A 22,910-nucleotide genomic window follows, 5' to 3' on the forward strand; every position below is an offset into this window, starting at 1 on the left:
GAGGTTACCAGTGGTATTTTGGAATTCTTTTGCCATTGTAAACTACTTTTTAATAAGTGGTATTAATTTTCTTAATTACCACTTGTATGGCTCAGAAAATTGATTTCATGGAAGTTTACAAAGATGACTTTCCAATACTTAATATTCTTGTGTTTGCTCCTTTAGATTTTGACATTGTGCAGCAAAGAAATGGTTATGGAGAAGCCCAGTCCGCTGCTTGTAGGGCGGGAGTTTGTGAGGCAGTATTATACTTTGCTGAATAAAGCTCCAGAATATTTACACAGGTAAATTTTAAATGGTATATTTTAGTATTTTTTATTTAGTTTTATAGTTTTATTTTCTTGAGTATGACTTGACATATTGTCTTCCTGTCACTTCCTGTCTTGACAGTATCTTTTGTAAACCTTATCTAATATTTTAACCATCTGGTGGCTAAAACCATTTTTTTTTTTTTTTAATGAAATCCACAGTAAGAAAACCACTTCTCACAATATAACACATCACACGCTTATGCATGCGCACAGAATTATATACTCTGGTACTTTATGTTTCATTTAAAAAAACAACCACCTTTGGCTTGACAACTAATGAGTTCCAGTGTGCAATTTGAAATCATGGGCTTAAGCCATCTCCTTAAAGTTCTCTATAGCAACGTTAGGAAATGAATCCATTAAGTGATTACATTTGTGAACATTTCTTGATTAATCTGCAAAATAGTATTTCTTGGTAAAACAGCAACAGGAGCCTTGTTTGCTATTTTGGTAAGAGTTGGAATTTGTAAGCTTATTTTTTCCAGAGATTGAAATGAAATTGATTTATGTTCTTTCTGGTATATTTTAGCAGGTGGAAGATAAGTGAGACTTTTGTAAGTATTAGGCTTTGCAAGTATTTGTTGTAGAATACTCTAGCCAAGTGAGCTAAGGATAAATATATATATTATTTATAGGTTCTCTTACTAGGATGCTGGTTATTCTAAAGTTAGATTTTGCAATATGCCCTGCATTGTTAAACATGTGTGTATTATTCTGTGTTGTTACAGGAGACATTTTTGTATAGCAACACCCCCCCCAACCCAAAATGAATACTTACACATTTTCCTAATTATAAAAATAAAGGCATTCTTGTTGACAGTGTTTGTGGAAGGAGAATAGAATTAATAGGGCCATTCATGATTTGAAATTTAATCTTTTTACAATGTAGGTATTAACATTTTAGCTTTTTTTTTTTTTTAAGCAAGGAACTTTTTTTATAGTGACAAAAAAGTAAAATGTAAAATAGACTTTCCACCATCATTTCAAATAACAGCACTAACTTCTGTTTTATACTTATGTAACCAGTTTCCCTAGTAATGAAAATTTAGTTTGTAATTTTGCACTGGTTAATACTGTAATGAATATCCTTACACATACATTTTGTGCGCCTTTAGAATAAGTTCCTAGAAGTCAAAATGTTAAAGGTTTTTCTTATGCACATTTAGAGCCAAATTGTCCTCCAGTGAGATAATAGCAATTGATGTGCTTGCCAGTTTTACATGGGAGGAAATAGTATAAACTTTAAAATATGGGTAGCAGTTAAAAGTATGGATGCTGAAATGAGACAGACTGAGTTTATGTCTTAGCTGCCCCACTTGAAAGATGTGTGATCTTAGGTAAGTTAATTTAACTTCTTCTGAATCTCAGTTTGCTCATTTAGATAATAGCACTTATTTCATGAAGTTGTTGTTAGGGTTAAATGAATCAGTGTATGTAATGCATTGAGAACATTACTTGGCATAGAGGAAGTCTTAAACATGTTTTATTATGATAGAACTTGAATTCTCTTTATGAAAAAATCAACCTTGCATGTTTGATAACCCTAATTTAGAAAGATATTAATTCTAATTGCTTTAGATAATGCAAGAGAAGCATCATGTACTTAAGAGCAATATAAAAATATTAATAAATTGGGTGTTGAAATAATGTAGATTTTTTTTATGTAATCTCTGAATTTGTTATTTTAAATCTAAACTGATTAAGCCTTTCAAGGATTAGTAGTCATTTGGAACTCAAAGTAGAATGTTAAATAGCATTTGATTCCCAAACAAATCTAGGTAACTGAGTTTTTTAATCTAAAGGAAAAGAAATGGGTCAACTACTGCAGCATCAGTATGTAGAATGTTTTATGAATATTTCGTTTTTCCACTTAACAAAAAATAGATGTAACAGGAATTAGATGAGAATAACTAATTATCTGGGTGCATGGTATATTCAGTGTTCTAGACACGCTAATAATTTTATGTCATTATTCATTTAACCCTTACAAAAACCCTATGGGGTAGTCACTGTTCTGATTTATAACCAAGGAAAGTGAACTTAAAAACCCTAAATGTACTTAAATATAAACAACTAATCATTGAGAGAGCTGGACCTGGAAATTAGGTCTCTCTGATACCAAAACTCTTGCCTCTTAGACTTCTCTTGACAATTGAATATTAATCATTATCAATGGTTTTACAGGTTTTATGGCAGAAATTCTTCCTATGTTCATGGTGGAGTAGATGCCAGTGGAAAGCCCCAGGAGGCCGTTTATGGCCAAAATGTAAGTATCAATTTCATATACATTTTAGATGTTTCTTGTGTGTTGATAGAGATTTGAAAAATAGCCTTTGTGTGCCCATTACTTTATTTCCTTTTAAGTAATTCTTTATTGTTGAAAGTATTACATATGCCCCCCCTTGCCATTAATTTATTGAATGTGATCGTTAGTTGTAACCAGAATTTATGTTATAATAATTGTGATTGTGCTTTGAGTTCTTAAAAACATCCATTTTGTATGAAGCACAGTATTACATGGGGGTGGATACAAAAGAGAAGATGGGATGTTTTCTCTCCTTGATGTAATAAATTTATACATGAAACAGTTGAGACAGTGTATTAAGTTTATACAAATGTGGGCCTAATCTTACTTTATAAATAGGGATGTACAGAAGTATGTATGCTCCTTATGATAAATGTATATATTATTTATAGGTTCTCTTACAAGGATGTAGAAAATAGGATGTGGGATTTCAGCTAGACTCTGAATTATAGGATTTGGCCTTGCCAAACGAGGAAATTGAGAGTAGGAGAAAAGGCCTCAGCAAGCATGCAGTAAAGTAAAATTAGCTATGAGGTCAAGGAGTAGTCAACACATTTTGTGTGAGTAAATACCCAATACAGAATAGTGGCAGGAAGCTTTATAAAGCCCATACTTCTGCATAAGAGATGCCATTGTGCTTTCTTGTATAGAGAGTTGACATGTTGAAAATGGTGGCTTAGGAATACCAGTCTGGCAGTAACACATAGTATGATGAAATGGATTCAAGTGAGGCAGAAGGATTAAGTAAATAATCTATAAATTGTAAGGAAGAAATCAGTGAAGTTTTGTTGTAGTATTGTATAGGTCCGTGGTCAGCAAACTGCGGCTCGCGAGCCACATGCGGCTCTTTGGCCCCTTGAGTGTGGCTCTTCCACAAAATACCACGGCCTGGGTGAGTCTATTTTGAAGAAGTGGCGTTAGAAGAAGTTTAAGTTTAAAAAATTTGGCTCTCAAAAGAAATTTCAATCGTTGTACTGTTGATATTTGGCTCTGTTGACTAATGAGTTTGCCGATCACTGGTATAGGTAATGCAGTATCACAAGAATTTGTATTTTTTCCCTTCTCCTAATAAAGGATATACACCACAAAGTATTATCTCTGAACTTCAGTGAATGTCATACTAAAATTCGTCATGTGGATGCCCACGCAACCTTGAGTGATGGAGTAGTTGTCCAGGTCATGGGTTTGCTGTCTAACAGTGGACAGCCAGAGAGGAAGTTTATGCAAACCTTTGTTCTGGCTCCTGAAGTAAGTTTTCATTTACATAATTTTATTTGGCTCTTAGTTGCTTGACGTGTCCAAAGAGTTTCTTCATACCAGTTTACATACATATACATGTAGCTTTTTTGAGAAATTTGTGCTTTGTGTGCGTGTGTGTTTGCACTCTTTGACTAGAGGTAAAAGATACTGATACTAATGGGTATATAGATTATTAAAATTACAGAACCAATACAAAAATTAAGTTTTATAGGTTACATATTAAACAGAATGGAAAAGTTCCATTTGTTAATTGTTCAGATTCTTTTACATTGAGTAGACATTTCTTGAGTTCCAATATTCTTTGATTGATCTTCTTTAGTTTACTTTATTAACATCATATAGTATGTTCAACTTTGGGAAATTATATTTAGTCTACATTATTTTTATAGTATTAAAATAGAAATTGAATGTGTTGTGTAATTTGTTCTTTTTGTGTTATGCCACCTTTATGGGTACTTATAGCATATTTGGATGTTGTTGTTCTTTTTACAGGGGTCTGTTCCAAATAAATTTTACGTTCACAATGATATGTTTCGTTATGAGGATGAAGTATTTGGTGATTCTGAGCCAGAACTTGATGAAGGTGAGGTTACTTTCAAGGTAGAAAGGTTCTTTCATCACTCTTTAAGGAAAAGTATGAAACTTACAGAAGCTTTCGTATATTATAACTGAGTCAAAACCCCTTTCTCCTTTTGGTATTTGTTGTAAACAATATAGGTGTTCATTATATGAAATTATAAAAATGTCAGACAGAGAGAGTGAAAAAAATTCTCAATCTCATCCTTTATAGATAACTAAGAGTTTGGTGCAAATTACAGAATTTTGTTGAATCCTATGCTTGGCCTAAAGCTTGCTTTTAGGCCTGGCCGGTGTGGCTCAGTGTTGAGCATCGACCTATGAACCAGGAGGTAACGGTTCAATTCCTGGTCAAAGCATATGTCCAGGTTGCGGGCTCAATCCCCAGTATAGGGTGTGCAGGAGGCAGCTGATCAATGATTCTCTCTCATCATTGATGTTTCTATCTCTCCATCTCCCTTCCTCAGTGAAATCAATAAAAATATTTTTAAAAAATAATAAAGCTTGCTTTTAGTTTTTCACTTAATATCTTTGTTGACTGGTAATTTTTTAGTTATACCATAATTATTTAATTGATCTTCTGTTGATATACATCATTTTTTAAATTATTATTTGTTATATTGAATAGATGTGACAAAGGAAACTGAGTTATGGCTTTATAATTTATTTCCTACCCTTTCCTTACTAATAGATTTTTTAAAAAAAAATACGATTAAATACCAAACTTTATCTTGTTTGCTCTTCATTTTTTTTAGAGACTAGGGAATATCACAAATGAATGCTTTTGTAAGAAATATGGCAATTTTTTGCTATTTACTATCATATCACTGCCTTAATCATTAAAAATATGTATATCACATTGTGTGTCGAACCTCTTAAAAAATATTTGGTATATTATGTGTTGTCAGAATCGGAAGATGAAGTAGAAGAGGAACAAGAAGAAAGGCAACCATCTCCAGAACCTGTACAAGAAAATGCTAACAGTGGATACTATGAAGCTCACCCTGTGACGTAAGAATAGTGCTTGCAAAGTTAAATTTGTTCTACATTATAATGTCAGGTGGTTTTTGTTCCTAGAATTGTTGGAAGTAAGTTTTTGATAAAGGTACCTATTAGGACAGTATTTGAGTACTTTGCAAGAAATTTGGAAATAATTGTTTAATTGATTAAAAAATTGAACATGGTTTGGACCAAAACCATGATCACTTACTGATAATGCAGATCACTTAGGACAATACAGAGTGAGCATTTTATTTTGTTTTTTTTAGATCATTTTATTATTTATCTGTTTTTCAACATCTTTTTTTTTTTAAATCCTCACCCCAGGGTATTTTTTCCGTTGATTTTTAGAGAGAGTGGAAGAGAGAAGGAAAGACAGAAATATCAATGTGAGAGAAACATCGATTGGTTGCCTCCTGCACTCGCTCTGGAGCCTGCAACCGAGGTACATGCCCTTGACCGGAATTGAACCTAGGACCCTTCAGTCTGCAGGCCGACGCTCTATCCACTGAGCCAAACTGGCTAGGGCATGAGCATTTTATTATTATAAGTAGGGGTTTATTTCTAGTTGATACTTAAGTAAACATTTTTAGTAATCCAGTTTTAAAACAGTGGAATTGAGAAATGTTGCTTGAGAGTATTATTCCCTTCTGCCTTCTAGTTCTTACTGGACTTTTTCCCATTAGATTAGAGAGATACTGAATTTTATCTTTTTTGAATTGATCATTTTACTCATACTAAAAAGGAAATAAAATATTTTATTGTAGTAATGGCATAGAGGAGCCTTTGGAAGAATCCTCTCATGAACCTGAACCTGAGCCAGAATCTGAAACAAAGACTGAAGAGCTGAAGCCGCCAGTGGAAGAGAAGAACTTGGAAGAATTAGAGGAGAAGTCTACTTCTCCTCCTCCTGCTGAACCTGTGTCTCTGCCACAAGAACCACCGAAGGTTAGATCAAAGGAACTTTTTATAACATCACACTTTTATATTTGATACCATTAATGAAGCATGATCTTTGTTCTATTATGTTAATTGGTTTCATATAGTAAACTATACTTTTTTGTGCATATGAAAGAAGCTGTGGGTTTTTTGGTAATTCTGAGAAAATCGCATTGTTTTTTCCCCCTCAAAAAATACCCCGCAGAGTGAAGTTGAAGATTAATCTTTGTCTCTATGCAATGTTTAGTACCTTACATGAAATTATTTGGGTCCATGCATAAAACTGTGAGTTGCTCTTCTATTCTGTACTAATAAATCCTCTACACACCGGATGCAAGGAGTCTTACAATTTCCCAACTTAAATAAGTTGGCCTATTAAAAGAAGAGATACCTCTTATTTCTGGCTTAATGGGAATGGTTTCCTTACTACACCAATTAAACTATCTTGGAAAGATGAGTGACACCCATAATGTATCATTTAAGCCTATCTATACATCTTTTATCTTTCTGTAAAAGTAGAAGGTTAAAGTATATTTGGGTAGTGAGAGGAGATTCCTTGTTCAATTTGTGAATGTTTGTTAAAGTTTCCAGCTAGTACTCTCTTCTTTCCTATTCTTCCCCTCTTAACACCATCACACACCCCATTTTCTCTAAAAGGGGAAAGAAATTGGTTCTATTAGGCTCTTATTTTTCTAGCATGTGTTAGTGGTTTTGTGCCACTTGCTCATCTACTTAGGGCATATAGGAACTTGCTTGTGGATTTATTTAGTAGTTCAGAAAAAAACATCAAGTAATCTTGCATAATGAGATTATGAAAGCTGGCACATAGACTGGCATGTGTGTGTGTGCCTTTCTTTTAGGAGTCCTCCAATATAGAACAGTAGTTTAGAACTGAAAAGAAAATATATATTTGGAAGTTTCCCTATAGGAATGTTGGTGGTTTTCCATGATTAGTAGTCTAGGTTTGTTGCATTTCCTGCAGGCTTTCTCCTGGGCTTCAGTGACCAGTAAAAACCTGCCTCCTAGTGGTACTGTTTCTTCCTCTGGAATTCCACCCCATGTTAAAGCACCAGTCTCACAGGTAACCAATCTGTGAACACATTGGATTGTATCCTTGTTACATTGCCAATTGCTTATCTTTTTAATACTTTTTAAAATGAGTCAATCAGAAATTATGGATTAAATATACAAAAAAAAATTGTCTTAAATGTCAGTGCACCCACTTTAAATGCCAAATCTCCATTCATCATCTGCATAGGTGGTATTTGGGGTTTGGGTGTGTGAAATGCAGATTAAGTTGGTTTTACATATATATATTGTCATTTAAAAGGCTTCTATAAAATAACCAAAATAGTTCTTTTTTAAAAAGTTTTAAATTTAGCAAACATATTTTAAGGAAGAAATTTGGAAAGGCACAAAGTAGTATGGCATTATAAAGAATCACTGTTTTAAAAAAATAAAATACTTTAAAAAATTATACTGCCTAAGCTCTTTGTAAGTGGTTCACACCATTTAATTGAAGCCTGTACCAACTTATGACTGTAGTGTTCACCTTAACCAATCATTCCAGTATTCTGCTTTTTGTTTGTGGTCATCATACCCATTTCAGAGCTTTCAAAACATTGAAATAGGTGTACTTTAGAATTAACTAAATTTAAATTAAATTTATAAGCACAGTTTAAAAGAATGTCTTATTCTTTGACCTACATTTGACTTAAACTTCATTCCACTAGAAAATTTAATTAAAATTGCTAGTGCACATAAAATTGTTTGTATACACCTGTTTGTATACACCTCTTAATATGCTCTAAATAGTGAAACTTTGTGGTTTCAAAAAACTAGTAATTATGAGTCAGTCTTTCTGGTGTTGGTACACATAATCAGGTACAATACATGGCCTCATGATAACCTTTTTTCCCCCCTCAGTTAGATATTCAGGAAGTGTTGAGTAGTTACCTCAGATCACAAATCAGGATTCTCTCTTAAAGAAAATTAATTTACCAAGTATTGATTGTACTTTTCAACCCATCTGAAGACCTGATAAGTGACTTCTGGATATGCTTTGAAATGCTTGATTTATCAGATTTGCATTTGGAATCTTTGGATTGCTATTTCATTTCAGAGAGTTGGCTACATTAAAAAAAAAAAAATTACTCTTAGTTAAAAGTTAAAATAGCTAATCCTCATTATACCAGGCATTGTCAAAACATTTTCTGTTCATTCTCATCTAATTTTCATAACCACTTTGTGAGGGTAGTTACTACTATTATTCCTGTTTCCCACTTAATTAAATTGAGTAGTACTTGAGACAGGTATATAAATAGTAGGGCTAGGCTTTGAATTCATGCAGTTGGACGCCATGAGCACTAGAGTCCATCTGTGACTTATGCAAACCTATATAGATTTCTTTAGACCCTTGGAGGGGAATGTATCTCTATTTACACTTAAGAAGAAGAGTACTAAGGCATGTCTAAATTGCATTTCATTATATCCTAGCCTCTTGCCTAGGAAAAACAATTATCTTAAGATTTTTGAAGTTAGTTTTTGAATTGTAGGAGACTAGATTGTATTTCCCAACCTACACCCTTATTAAAACAAAATGTTTATAATTTAAACTTTAAAATAAATTTCTGATCTTTTTAGGCTATATTTAGAATGAATTTATGATTTTTCCCCTTGATTTAATAAACCTTTCAATTTTATTTTGTTACTTTGGTGTAATATTTATTTCCTTAACAGTTTTAGCATAGGTAATTAATAAAAGAATTAAATGTAGTTCTTAGGATATTACTAGTAGGCGTTAATGTCTTGGTGAAAAGATTTTGTCTGGAAATTGATTATTTTATCTAAATAGCTTATGTTAAATTGAAGTATGTGTTTATTAGTTGCGGTTTTTATTTGCTGTTATTGACTTGATTTGATGGTTTCATTTTTATCTCATATTTCGTTTGACTTTCATTTGTGGGATTTGTCATGTGAGCACAATTTCTTGTTACATGGAAATAATTTTAAGGCCCTAAAATAAAATAGTATGTGGCATATTAGCCATTTTATCTAGTTGAGTACGTAGTTTTAATCATAAACTTGAGCCTACAGTATTAAAACTACACAGCTGGCTTAGTTAAAATATTAATCAGTTATTGAAAATAATTTTGTTAGATTTTTTAATCTCATTCTTCTTGCATTGGTATCATCAGATATATATTAAAAGGTTGCTAAATTGATTTATTTGTAAGATGTTGAAAATTATTTAAAATAATTGTTACTTTGAAGTCCTTAAAGGATAATGAAGAACTTTACTGTTTTGCTACTTGTGGTTTTGTTTTGGTAATCTGTTTTGAAAACAATTTGAATCAGTCAGGTTGCCTCAAATTCTTTGATAACATTTGGATTGAATGAGTCTTAGGTTTTTCTGATATTCTTAAATTAAAATGTGCATTTGCTATTTTTATGAATTTGTAAAACACGCTAGCTTCATCAAAATTTTGTTAGAGTACATCTATTCTTTAATTCTGTTTTACAATCTAATATTCAAGTTAAGTTGCACTTTAGGCCCCCTTAAGTTGAAATTTCTAGATAACTGCCTTTTTCAGGCATCACATCATGGGTCAAAATATCTTATAGTGTTCAATTCCAACTATAGATAGTATTGGTCTCAGGGCTGTACCTTGGGTCAGGCATAGAACATTCTTCTACATGTTTGGGTTAGAGAACTAACTGAATGTGATTTAACTTTAAGTGAATCAATAGTTACTAAACATCTATGTCTAACAGCACTGTTTTGGTTCTTTGGGTGGTGTAGAAATAAAGATATGGTCCTTGTAGGAATAAATACATATAAATAACTGAATAAATCTGGAGAGAGTTAAAAAATTTTTTAACTAGCAAAATTCTAGAATATGGGAAACAATTCATCTTGTTGGAGGAAATGAGAATCTACATGGAAGAAAAAGAATTTGGGAAGAGTTAGGCAAATCTATTAAAAACTGTTAGGAATTACAGTGGGTGAAGGCATTTACAATAAATTGTCATTGGTGAAGGAAGCATAACTTTTTGTATCAAAATACGTCCTTGTAAAAAAAATGTCCTTGCAAATTATAATACTTCAGTTATATAAATGATGAGTTTGAGCCACTGCTGGGACTGAGGTCCTTAGAGATGATCAACCATAAAGACAGCACTGAAATTACTAGCTTCCCGACTTGACAACATGTTCTTCATATACTGCTGAGTGTTTTCAGCATCCTTTGAAGGTCCATATATTTTACCTCTTCCTTGGACTACAAATATTTGGGCAGTAAATAACCTGAAGAAGTTGGGAATACTGAACATGCCATTATACTAAAAGAAAATGTAATAGATGTGGATGTTATTTTGTTTTTAAAATAGTTTAATTGTATGTGTTTAATTCAGCAGTTAGCAGAAACTTTTGGAAGGCATCTTAAATGTCCCATTACCTTCCCTCCCTCCCCCCAATTATCCCTCAAGAAACAGTTAAGGAAAATTGTTGGGGTCAGTCCTTAAATAAATGCACACCTTTCTCATAAGGAAGAAAAATAGAAAGTTAAGACTTCTTTGACTATTTGAGATACTATATACATGTTTCTATCTTGTTTTCTTATGTGCATTTTGACTTAAAAGTAGTATTTTTAGGTGCTAGAATAAGCTAAGTTATATATTTTGAACTATCAAAATATTGATTTTCAAGGTTTATTTATAGGGTGAGGTTTAGAGGATATTGCTAAGCACTTACATTTGAAGGTCAGCAAGCTTGATAATTAGAAAGTATGTGTCAGATATTCTTGTCTGCCTGAAATAAAGATGGCTCTTTCTTTTGTATGTGTGTTTACATGGAGTGGCTGGTTCATCTTGCATTTTTGTGATTTTTATGCTTTCCCAGTGTGGATGTAATTTCTAAAATGTGGTTGTAAAAAATAGCTCATTGTGAGTTATATGGCCTTGAGTGGGAAAACAAAGCCTACCCTACAGTCCTAGATTGGTACAGAATATCTTTATAAAATTATTTTTCATATATATTAGACACTACGTAAAAACATTCTAAGCTTAAAATTACCATTATGCCTGTTAGTGACTTTTGGTAGTTGCTTTAGTTAGTTTTTCTAATATGGAATGTGTTTCTTTTCTTTATAATGTGTTCTTTCCCTTGCATTTTATAATGTGTTTTTTTCCCTTGTATTTTAGCCAAGAGTTGAAGCTAAACCAGAAGTTCAGTCTCAGCCACCTCGTGTGCGTGAACAACGACCTAGAGAACGACCTGGTTTTCCTCCTAGAGGACCAAGACCAGGTGAGTCAGTCCCTCCTCTGTAACTGTTAGAATTTAGTGTTTAGTACTTGAAAAGTTGGAAAATACTGAACTTGAAAACTCTGTGTTTTTTGTTTTTTTTTTTTTTTTACAGAAACAAGATCTATATTGTTTCAATACAGATAGTGTTTTATACCCAAATTCTTTTATTTTCTTTCATTTTCAAAATGCTTAAAGGTTTAAAGAACCTGCTAAAATTCAGTCTGGTGCAAAACAACTAACTTCTAGGGGAGGATTAGTTGTTATGCCATAGAGACATGTATTTTGAAGACAGTTACTAATAATTTTGAGCCAAGTATTATTTGGTTATTGTCACTGGTTCTAAGAATTCAAAACCGAGCTGCCAATAACCTACTTTCTTACTTAGCACTCTTATCTCTTCACAGATAAACAAATAAGCACACCCTGATTCTTCTTATTTTGATTGTCTTAGGTTTTAAGTAAGTTGCCATGATTTTTGACTTGTTTCCATTTTTAGCTAATACATGTAGCACCTCTATTTGAATAATATAAGTATATTTAGATTGCTTTTGGGAGGAGGTGGGAGATAGTATACATCAAATTTAGAATGTGTAATTTTTTTCACAAAAGTAAAATATAAGTGATGTGTTATTAAACCAGAAATCATGGAAGCTAGGATTTGTCCTAGCTTTGCCACTGATTGAGTTTATGATCTTAGGTGATACCCCCTTAAATTATGCCATTCAGTTATTATACCAATTTTTCTTGTGCGATGCCTTTCTCATATGCCTGTGTTTTTTGTGTTACTGGGAGGATCAAATATGATTTATATATGTGTATAAATGTATATGAACACCCTAACATACATAATATATACATGAAGTATTACTATTAAATTTACTGATTTAGCTGTAATTTCATACTACCAAAGATTAAGTAATTTGTGTGTTTCAAAATACTAAACACATTTAGTACAAATATACTTCACTATATGAAATCTGTTTGGCTCCTGGGTAATGGCAAGAGTTTGATTAAGGAGGGAAACTTGAACTACTAACATTTGTCTTTCATTTAATCAATGAGATGAGTAGATCTGGAAGGGACTTGTGCAATCTAGTCAGTACCCTCACTTTACACTTCAATATCACATTTCCTAATTAACCTACTAACAATAGGCACTTCATCTCTGTTCAAGGAACTCACTATCTTATTAAACTAAACCTGGAATATTAAGTGATTTTTATATTCATTGCTTTGAACTAGTTTTTATAAGATGTTGTGAACTTTATATCTGCTCTGTTCTTTTCTCAGGCAGAGGAGATATAGAACAGAATGAATCTGACAACCGTAGAATAATTCGCTATCCAGACAGTCATCAACTTTTTGTTGGTAACTTGCCACATGATATTGATGAAAATGAACTGAAAGAGTTCTTCATGAGTAAGTGGTTTATTTTGCTTTATCTTAAAATTAAGCAGGAGAAAAACAGAGCTTTTCCCATAGTAATTAGAATATCTCCAGTTACCAACCACTTATCAGAAGAGAGTAGATTGCTATATCAGATGTTTCTCAGTGATTGTACTTAGTGTTGACTGGCCTGGTTCTTATAGGTGAGAAGAAGGAGCAGGATGAATCGGTGTTAAATTTGGAGGTGGGATGAATTTAGCAAATGCAAATCAGAAATAGAAAAATACCATTGTCTTTCTAAAATCATGTAGATACCTTTCCTTTTGAAATGTCTAATAAAGATGCTGAAGGGTTACAAAACAAACAGTCCAGCTAGTTGTTGGCGTCTTAGATGAAGGACCTATATGAGTGAATATGTACCTTAGTTGTTGTTGGATGTAGCCACTTGCAACTTTTATTTTGAGATGGATCAAGGAGATTAAGGTTATTCATCTTGAACAATTGAGGCCACAAAGTATTCTGTTAAAATATTTAACCCTTGGTTCCCTCGCCAGTTTGGCTCAGTGGATAGAGCATCAGCCTACGGACCGAAGGGTCCCAGGTTCAATTCTGATCAAGGGCACGTACCTCCGTTGCAGGCTCCTCCCTAGCCTAGGCCCTGGTCAGGGCATGTGCAGGAGGCAACCAATTGATGTGTTTCTCTCACATCAGTATTTTTATCTGTCTTTCCCTCTCTCTTCCCCTCTCTCTAAAAATCAATGGAAAAATATCCTCAGGTGAGGATTAAAAATAATAATAAATAAAAATAGAGCTATTAATGTGAACTTATCATTAAAAAAAAAAATAACCCTTGGTGCAATGTATGTTTTCACAGGTTTTGGGAATGTTGTGGAACTTCGCATCAATACCAAGGGTGTTGGCGGAAAGCTTCCAAATTTTGGTTTTGTGGTTTTTGATGACTCTGAACCAGTTCAGAGAATCTTAATTGCAAAAGTAAGTGACTTAAAGGGCAAAATTCAAGACTTTATTATTCCTGTTGTATATAATATTAATCTGGTGCATTTTTAAACCATAGAGAATCTTTTTTAATGTTAAAACTAAAAATTGTTCACTATGAAGTAAATGGTTTATGCAAAGAATAGAGAATTGTTAGTTTTAAAGTCTGAGGTGTGAGTCATTTTAAATTTGTTTCTTAGGGTTTTCTTATTTACATATACAAGGAAATACTTTACTATTACTGTCTAACCTGCCCATGTAAATCTTTTTGTCTCCTTTTAAAGCCAATAATGTTTCGAGGAGAAGTGCGTTTAAATGTGGAAGAGAAAAAAACGAGAGCTGCAAGAGAGCGAGAAACCAGAGGTGGTGGTGATGATCGCAGGGATATTAGGCGCAATGATCGAGGTCCTGGTGGTCCACGTGGAATAGTGAGTGGTGGAATGATGCGTGACCGGGATGGAAGAGGACCTCCTCCAAGAGGTGGCATGGCACAGAAACTTGGCTCTGGAAGAGGAACCGGGCAGATGGAAGGCCGCTTCACAGGACAGCGTCGCTGAAGCCCCACTGTTGGCAAAGTCTTGGCAGTGGTACATTATTCATCGTGTTTGCATTCTTGTTAATTTTTTTTTGGCTTTGGAATGTGACACAGCCTTTTTGATCATTTCTTTGATGTGAAAAGCATCTTTTGGTTATGAGTTAAATTGAGGTGGACATTATTTCCCCAATTTCACAACAGGATTCACATTGTTAATTTATAAATCTAGACTTGGAGAATTGAGGACTGAGGAATGACCATATCTTAAACTATCTACAACAAAATGAACTTTTTAAGAGGACATGCCCAACTGAATTCAGGTCCTTTGAGTAAAAAACAAAAAAAACAAAAATCCTCTGCTGCACATTTTGTTTTAAGTGTTACTGTTTCTGCCTACTAATCTTGGAAACACAAATAGTGCAATTGGAGAATCTTGCCTTTTTTCTTGGCTCCCCCCAAAATACAAACCAACAGAAACTTTTTATGCACTCATCAAAATGCACTAATGGGTACTCTGAACTCATTATCATTGACATCTGCAACAGGAGGCAACAGGGGAGAAAAATCTTTCATCCTTTTTTCCAGTAGAGAATAGATTGTGAAATGATGAGGGCATTTTATCTGCTTGCTGTGACCAGCGTGTGTACACATAAACCTTAACAAGACTACAAGTATATTCCAGAAGAAAATCATTTAGTTTGAACTAAATAACAAAAATCAGAACTTCAAATGCTATGGTCTTGAATACTAGACCAGATTTAGTAGCTTCATATCTAAGATTTTTCTACCTGCCCCTCTTCAGTACAGGGATGGCTGGCTGCTCAACACACTCCTCCTCCCCTTTTTCCTTTCTTTAAGCTGTGTACAGTGAAAATTGTCTTTACTGTATTTTTGTTCTCTGGTAATGTAATAAGCATGATGGTGCCTTCTATTAATACATCATTCCAGTCTTGCTGGTAATTTTGTACAGTATAGTGTATGAATTGCTGTGCTGCAAAGCCAAACAGCTGCAAAATGTTGAAAAATCATTGAAGTGTATAAAAATTGCAGTATCTTTAAAATTAGTAAAATTGACTAGCATATTATTTACCTTGTTCTTTAGTTAACAACTTTGTGTTCTCTGTGGGAGGGAGTCTTGTGTGTTTGGGAGGGAGTGGGAAGGAGGAAGTCGGTTATTTGAGTAAGTCTCTTGTTGACTTTTCTCTTAGCATGAATGTGAATGATGAAGCAGATCACTTGAGAGGTGCTTGGAAAAGTCAATCAACTTGATGTACATTTTTAGTGACATTTTAAAAGCAGTCAGATTCCATAAATGGCAAGTAAACCTGAAGTGAGGATACTGCAATTTTCAGAGAAAAGAACAGCAGCTCTTAAGTGTTTGCATTTTCTATTTGGGGGGCAGGGAACTGTCATTCATTTTGCACAATTCTTGAACTGATGTCAGCACCCAAGTGGCTCTGAATTTAAGTCTGGGATGACATCTTTTATTTTTACATGAATCTCTAAACAATTCTGTGAGCAAAGTTTGTAACTGCTGGATTATTGTCTGTCTTTTTAGCAAGTTCCAGTAAACCGCAAGTATGGCAAAGGATGTTCAATTTTATGCTTGAAGCATTTGGTACACACCAGTTTCTGATGTTTCAAGCTAGGAGTGGGGTAAATAAGTGTGACCACTTAAAGCTGCTTGTTAGCATGGAAGACTTCTCCATTCTATCTTGGTAAAAACAAAAATGCACTTGACATAGTAGCAAACGGATTTTGAATTATGAAAACTGTTTGCTATTTAGTAAATTAGCAAATGATGCACATATTTTGTTTTTCATGTACTGGGCAATATAAGTAAAATTAAATCTGTCCCTTTTTTTCCTTTGAATGAGGTCTTCCATGTTTGAGGAAAAGTCTTGCACTATTGCATACGTTTTGGGGACACAGATATCTTAATAGTTGCCATTTTGGGGGGCTTAAGGATTTTTCTTTTTCCTGCTTAAAACACTTTTTACACTTTCTGATGTATAGTACTTGAAGTTCTTACCAGAAAATTAATTTTGAGTTTTGAAGCCTTTATTCAAACTACTTTTAAATGAGTGGCTTATTGTCAGTGTTTTTCTATAGCATATTTTTCCTTTACTCTTTTCTTTCTTCCCATTTTATATATGTGAAATTTCTAATCCAGAATATTGCCCTGTCACTCATGAAAACTGTTCTGGCACCAAAAGTAATGGCAAATGTTAAGTGTAATAGAAAATTAGAGCAAAGAGCCATTCAGCTTCAGTCTTTACATACCATAAATAAATCATTAAAACACCACATGGAGAAGTTTACATGGTGATTGTTCACCTGCAGTACTGTGGACTTTTAACATTTTGTCCCCTTTTCAGTGAACCAGAGTAAAAATATTCATCTACCATAACTGTTATTTGCTGATTTTTTTTTTTTATGGATGGTAATATTCTATCCTTATGACACTATTGCAACCAAATTGGCTTTACCATCTCGGCTTTAGTAGGTATAGAAGACAATGGATTACCATCTTTATTGCTGTAATGTGTTAAGCATTATATGCTAGTAGAATCTAGTTTAATTGTTTCAGGTGGAAAGTATTCTTTCGGTTTCCATTTGAATGTGTTTGGACTAAACAAACAATAAACTACTGATGTCTGCAGCGTTTATCTATGTTCCTAATTTAATCAACAGGTTTGTGTTCCAAAATGTTTTCTCCCAATTGCATTTCACACATCCTAAGGAAAAATGAGTTGTTCTAAAACCAACTGCTTACTATTTGTGAGAATGGATCTATAAGAAGTAAAGTATTTTTATATTTTTCCTTAACAATTGTTAAGAAATCTATCCCAGTTCAGCCGATTTACAAGTTAAAGAATTTTAGAGTAATAAGTAATAAGGTGAGAATGATTTAAATCAGACTACTAAATTTTTTTTTTTTTTTAAATCTTGGGTTTTCCAAAGGATTGCTACCTCACATCTCGGACAGGAAAAAGGGGATGGGAATACTGAGGCTCTCTAAAGCTATGGACATGACCCAATTCAGAAATTGAAACAAATTTGTCAAACTCTAAAAGAATATTAAAGGAGGAATAATCATTTAATCATATTTATGAGTCCTAAAGCTTCCTTATAATTTTGGAATTTGAGACTTTTTCTTCATTAAAAGGGATGGTATAATTGAATTCTTCCAGATATATTCAGTGAAGATTCCTTAAATCAGACTTCGAAAGTTTGTACTGGAGAGAAACCAAAATAACCATTATTTAAAATACTCTTAAGGAAGTCGGACAAGATTTTTATAAGTGTATATTAAACTCACTTTCCATGTTAATTATAATGTAACTAGAGACCCCTCGGCTTGGCCTGCGCCCTCTCACAATCCAGGGGATGCCGGAGGCCCGGTGCACGGATTCAGCCCAATCCCCACAGGCCAGGCCGAGTGACCAGTACACAAATCCGTGCATTGGGCCTCTAGTATGCATATAAGATCTTTGGTTAATCTCCTCCCACCTTCCCCATCACCCTTCCCTTCTGAGATTCATCAGTCTTTTCCATGTTTACAGCCTGTGCATTGAGCGTCTGCCCCCTGGTGGTCAGTGCATGTCATAGCTAACGGTTGAATGGTTGTTCAGGCTTTTATATATATAGATGACTTACATAATTTTATGGCTGTGGAAAAAGCATTTTTTAGATGTAATATATGCCACTGTTAAAAACAACCAAATTTGAGGGAGCAAATTACTGTTTGGTCCAGGAAACTTAATATGAAACAGAATATTTGACTATTTTAGCCACTTAAGGTGTTTCATTTCACTTGTGCGCTATAACATAGTATTTGTAGCAAGAGAACGAAAATTTAGTGGCTAGATGTTAATGCTGTTCCTTTAAATTAGGAAAACTTGCTTATCATAATTTATATTTTAACTACAGATGAATAAAGACCGTTGACCTTTCTTTTCATTCTGTGTTCATAAGTAGTTTTCTAATTATTTAGTAGTAGACTGTTTTGATCAATTTGATGCCAGAGTTCTTTAAAATTACTGGATAAGTGAACAATCTATTAACATCATGAAAGAAATTTCCCTTTGTGATAAATTTCAGTAGGTTGCACAGAGAGTAATTATTTTAAAATCATTTGCATCATTGAGTTAATTCCTAAGTAATAAAATTTCTGGGTATTTTGAACAAATGGAGACTTAAATCTGCTTATGCAGCATATAGCTTATGTTTAACATGTTTCAGAATTAATGAGAAATAGTCAATTTTTAAAAATATTTTTTATTGATTTCAGAGAGGAAGGGAGAGGGGAGGTAGAGTGGAGAGAGAGAAACATCAGTGATGAGAGAGAATCATTGATTGGCTACCTGTTACAAGTGCCCCACTGAGGATCCAGCCCGTAAGCCTGGCATGTGCCCTGACCAGAATCAAACTGGGATCTGGTTCACAGGTCGACACTCAACCACTGAGCCACCGAGGCTGGGCAGAAATAGTCAATTTTTAGCACTACCAAATAAATACTGGGCAAAATACCATAAATGCAGGTTTAGAATTAAGAAATCACATAAAGACTACTACCCTTCTATTACCAAATTAATTGTTCTCTCTGTCTTTGATATCTTAAAGAGTTTTGACAAAGCTGGCTGCCTACTTGGATTGCTTTCACTTTTGTGAAATTAATATTTTAACTGCTTCTGTTTTCTTATCCCATAATAATCCCTGCTCACCAGTCCCTTCTGTGCTCAATCTCTTTCCCCGTGAACTTTCTCTGGGTGGTTTCATTTTGGCCAGTAGATTTCAAACAATATAATGGTTAAGGGAAGGGCTTAGAGCAGCAGTCGCCAACCTTTCAGACCTCACGGACTACCAGTGGTCCACAGACCACTGTTTGGCAACCACTGGCTTAGAAGATAGCCTGGGCTTGAATGACAAGTCCACCATTCAATGGGTAGCCTTTTTCTTTGTTGCTGTTTCCTCATTTGTAAAATGAGGTAGGTGGTTGTGAGGATTTAGTACGTTAATATATAAAGCACCTAAAACAATGCAGTGGTGGGCCTTTAGCAAGTGTAAGTTACTATTTTTTTTTTAAGTTTAACTTTTTTAAAAATATGTTTTTATTGATTTCAGAGAGAGGAAGGGAGAGGGGGAGAGAGGTGGAATCATCAATGATGAGAGAATCATCGATCAGCTGCCTCCTACATGCCCCCTAACTGGGAATTGAGCCTGTATCCTGAGCATGTGCCCTGACCGGGAATCTAATTGTGACCTACTGGTTCATGGGTCGATACTCAGCCACTGAGCATCACCAGCCACACTGGCTGGGCAAGTTGTTACTATTTTCAATTCAATTGCATTCCTACTGTCTAACCTATCTTAAAAACTCACAGCCCCCTTTGAAGTCTGAGATAATTTAAAATTTGGAAGTCCAAAACAATGTTTTCTCTTTATAAGTGACTTAATGCATATCTGACTTTCTGGTGAACACTTCTATTTTTCAACCTTTTTAACCTAGAAATGTTTGAAATCTCGTCTCGTCTCAATATTTTTGTCTTCCCTCCTATCCATTTTTAAAGTGCATGAAAACTTGTTCAAGCTATTGTGATTAACTTCTAATAATTCATCTAATTCATTTAACTTTTGAGCTGCTACGTGCCAAGCATTGTTCTAGGTACTATTGGTAAATGATAAATAAATTTCCTTGCTGTCAGACTGAAAGACTAACTCTATGGAGACAGTGAATGTGCATATTTAAGAAGGTAGCTGGGTGGGGAGGGGGGGGGAAGAGAACAAAAAGGGTCTTGTTTGCCTTAAGCAGGTTAGTTTTTATCCCCTGAGCAATTGGGAGGGGTTGGGGGGTAAGGTAATTTTATTTTGAAATGTCTGACTACAGAGTAAAAATGCAAGTTCAGTAATGAATTAAGTAAATCTGGTCAAAGGATTCACCAATATTTCAGTCAATAGCTATGATACTGGAGTCATGGTAAGTAATTTGAGTGGTGGTAAAAATCTAAGGAAAACACAGGTGATAGACTGTACTCCCACAATCTAACCCATAGGTGACCCTATAAATACCTTGGCGTAGTGTGTGTTTCTCCCATTATACTGTTAAACATTGTCTTAATGAAGACAAACCATTTAACTTTTTATTGTTTATTGAGTGCCTCTATGTGCCAGGCATTGTTGATGTTGAGCATACCTGAGTGAATAAGAAGTCCATTGGTCTCCCTGAGCTTATTTATTTGATAATGAAGATAACTAGTTGTAAATGTTAAGGAGAATATATATATATATATAAGGCTAAGCAACCAGTCAACTGGCCGGTAGGTATGATGCACACTGACCACCAGGGGGTAGACAACGCAGGAGCTGCCGAGCGACAGCAACTTTGCAGAGTGCCCTCTTGCACTCTGGGACCCCTCAGGGATGTCAGATTGCTGGTTTCTGCCTGATCCCTGCAGGCCAGGCCGAGGGACCCCACTCGCTCCACAGATGCCCTTCGAGCCCTGGCACCGCCCCAGATGCTGCCAACCAGAGAGGGACCGTGGGAGGTTGGTTTGAGGGTGTGTCCGGCTGTTCTCGCCCAGTCCCGCACTGCCAGCCACCTTCTAATGAATTTCCTTTCAATGTGTATGAGTCCATGCACCAGGCCTCTAGTTAAGATAATAAAAAGCAACTGAGTGGTGGAATTAGGTCATAATGACTTTTGGGAACTATTTCAGTGAAGTGATAAGCTGTTTCTCAGTCACCCATTCTAGAGTTGAAATGGAACTTAGGAGCACTGTAGTCAGAAGGATCAGCTAATGTAAAACAACCTGTAAAATAAAACCTTGGAAGGAAATGATAAGAGGCTGGGATAGATGGAGTTGGTTCAAAGGTTGGCAAAATGATAAGAGGTGGGGTAAGGGAGAGAGGAACTACATCATGTAATCTGCCAGGGTAAGGAGTTAATTCGGATTTTCTTCTAATTGCAATAGGAAGCCATTAAAGAGAATTAAGCAGGTCAGTGATATCCTTGTAGAGGATAGATAGGATAAATGTAGAAGCAGGAAAATTGGTAAGACTTGCAATAGTTTAAAACTTGGAGAGAAATAGGTTTAGCTTATTTTTTGGCAGCTGAATGTAAGCGGTATCTTAAAAGGAATTGAGAATGACTCAAGTTCTGGATAGTTAGCATAAAGACAGAAATCAATGAAAAGCAGACACTTCTACTTGAAAATAGTGTAACAAATAAAATAGTTATTTTTATACTTGTTTTTATCTCTAAAATGAGTTTTCTGACAATATTTGAGAATATACTATGAATCACTGCTGGTGGCTTTACATCTGATTAATATTTAGGCAAGCTAAGTATAGTTACCTAGGTTACTGCCAAAGAGGCTCAGAAAGGATAAGTCACACTAGTATGAAATTGGAATACTGGATTAGCAAAAAGTGTCATAAGTGCAATGCATTTTTATTGTGACTTTTAGAATATTCTAAAATTATAGCCTCCAGCATTGGGACTAAAATTAAGGATCCCTTAATCAGGTATAACATTCAGGAAGCACAACCTTAAGGAGTGAGAGTAGAGACTTGGAACAGAAATCAAACAGCTGTCAAATACTGTGAGTCTCTGAATTGAGGGGGAAAACACACACACACACACACACACACACACACACACTAGGGGCCCAATGCATGAATTCGTGCACCTTGAAAGGAACTGTGGGCCATGAGGCTGCGGTGGGCACAGGGGTGGGTCTCAGCCCATCCTCCACGCCCCCGCCCGGCCCCTCCTGCCACGGCCCATGGTCCCCTCTGCCAGTAGCCCTGCTCCCACTGCTGCCGCTCCCATGCACTGATGGCGCCAGCCCCGCTCATACCCGCTGACTGCACAGAGTGATTGGGGCTGGCGCCATCAGTGGGTGCAAGAGGCAGCTGCTGCCCCGATCACCCCTCAGGAGCATGGGGAGGTGGAGAAGCCCTCAGGGGCAATTGGGGCTGGCAGCCGCCGCTCGCACCCACTGACGGTGCTGAGCAAATAGGTGCAAGCAGTGGCTCGCGCCAGGCAGGACACAGTGCGCGGGAGCAAAGAATTTTCAGTAACCAGCAGAGGCTCGCCCCGATGATAGTGATCAGCACCCTGCCTTGGTCTGGCACCCCTGCTCACCTGCTCCACCATTCTGCCCAGGCCAACACCCCCTATGTTCCGTGCTCTGTCTCCTGCTGCCCTTGCAGGCCATGTTCCGCACGCGCCCCCTGCTGGTGAGCACACATCATAGCGACTGGTTGTTCAGTTGTTCCACCATTCAGTCTATT

The 22,910-nt window shown here is 35.3% G+C and overlaps 2 protein-coding genes across 4 annotated transcripts in view; both read left to right on the forward strand.

Annotated features, from left to right (window-relative positions):
* G3BP2 (G3BP stress granule assembly factor 2) overlaps positions 1-17,274 on the forward strand; it is a 31,348-nt gene extending 14,074 nt beyond the window's left edge. Inside the window, exons 1-11 of one of the 3 annotated variants that reach the window (XM_008143668.3) lie at positions 166-284; positions 2,496-2,577; positions 3,691-3,864; positions 4,369-4,459; positions 5,361-5,463; positions 6,219-6,399; positions 7,373-7,471; positions 11,593-11,695; positions 12,986-13,114; positions 13,956-14,074; positions 14,362-17,274. In XM_008143668.3, coding sequence (XP_008141890.1) covers positions 190-284; positions 2,496-2,577; positions 3,691-3,864; positions 4,369-4,459; positions 5,361-5,463; positions 6,219-6,399; positions 7,373-7,471; positions 11,593-11,695; positions 12,986-13,114; positions 13,956-14,074; positions 14,362-14,634 — 1,449 coding nt within the window. In that variant the 5' untranslated portion in view covers positions 166-189 and the 3' untranslated portion in view covers positions 14,635-17,274. Of the gene's footprint in view, positions 1-165; positions 285-2,495; positions 2,578-3,690; positions 3,865-4,368; positions 4,460-5,360; positions 5,464-6,218; positions 6,400-7,372; positions 7,472-11,592; positions 11,696-12,985; positions 13,115-13,955; positions 14,075-14,361 lie in introns of those variants that run through there. The other 2 variants (XM_054728249.1, XM_008143669.3) reach the window with 2 other exon arrangements.
* Positions 17,275-17,394: 120 nt separating this feature from the next.
* Positions 17,395-22,910, forward strand: part of CDKL2 (cyclin dependent kinase like 2) — a 43,847-nt gene continuing 38,331 nt past the window's right edge. Inside the window, exon 1 of the mRNA XM_054728237.1 lies at positions 17,395-17,414. The gene's annotated coding sequence lies outside the window, so the exon portion shown is untranslated. The remainder of the gene's footprint in view (positions 17,415-22,910) is intronic.

Source organism: Eptesicus fuscus, chromosome 2 (genome assembly GCF_027574615.1).
Source record: "Eptesicus fuscus isolate TK198812 chromosome 2, DD_ASM_mEF_20220401, whole genome shotgun sequence".
In the NCBI taxonomy this organism is placed as follows: Eukaryota; Metazoa; Chordata; class Mammalia; order Chiroptera; family Vespertilionidae; genus Eptesicus; species Eptesicus fuscus.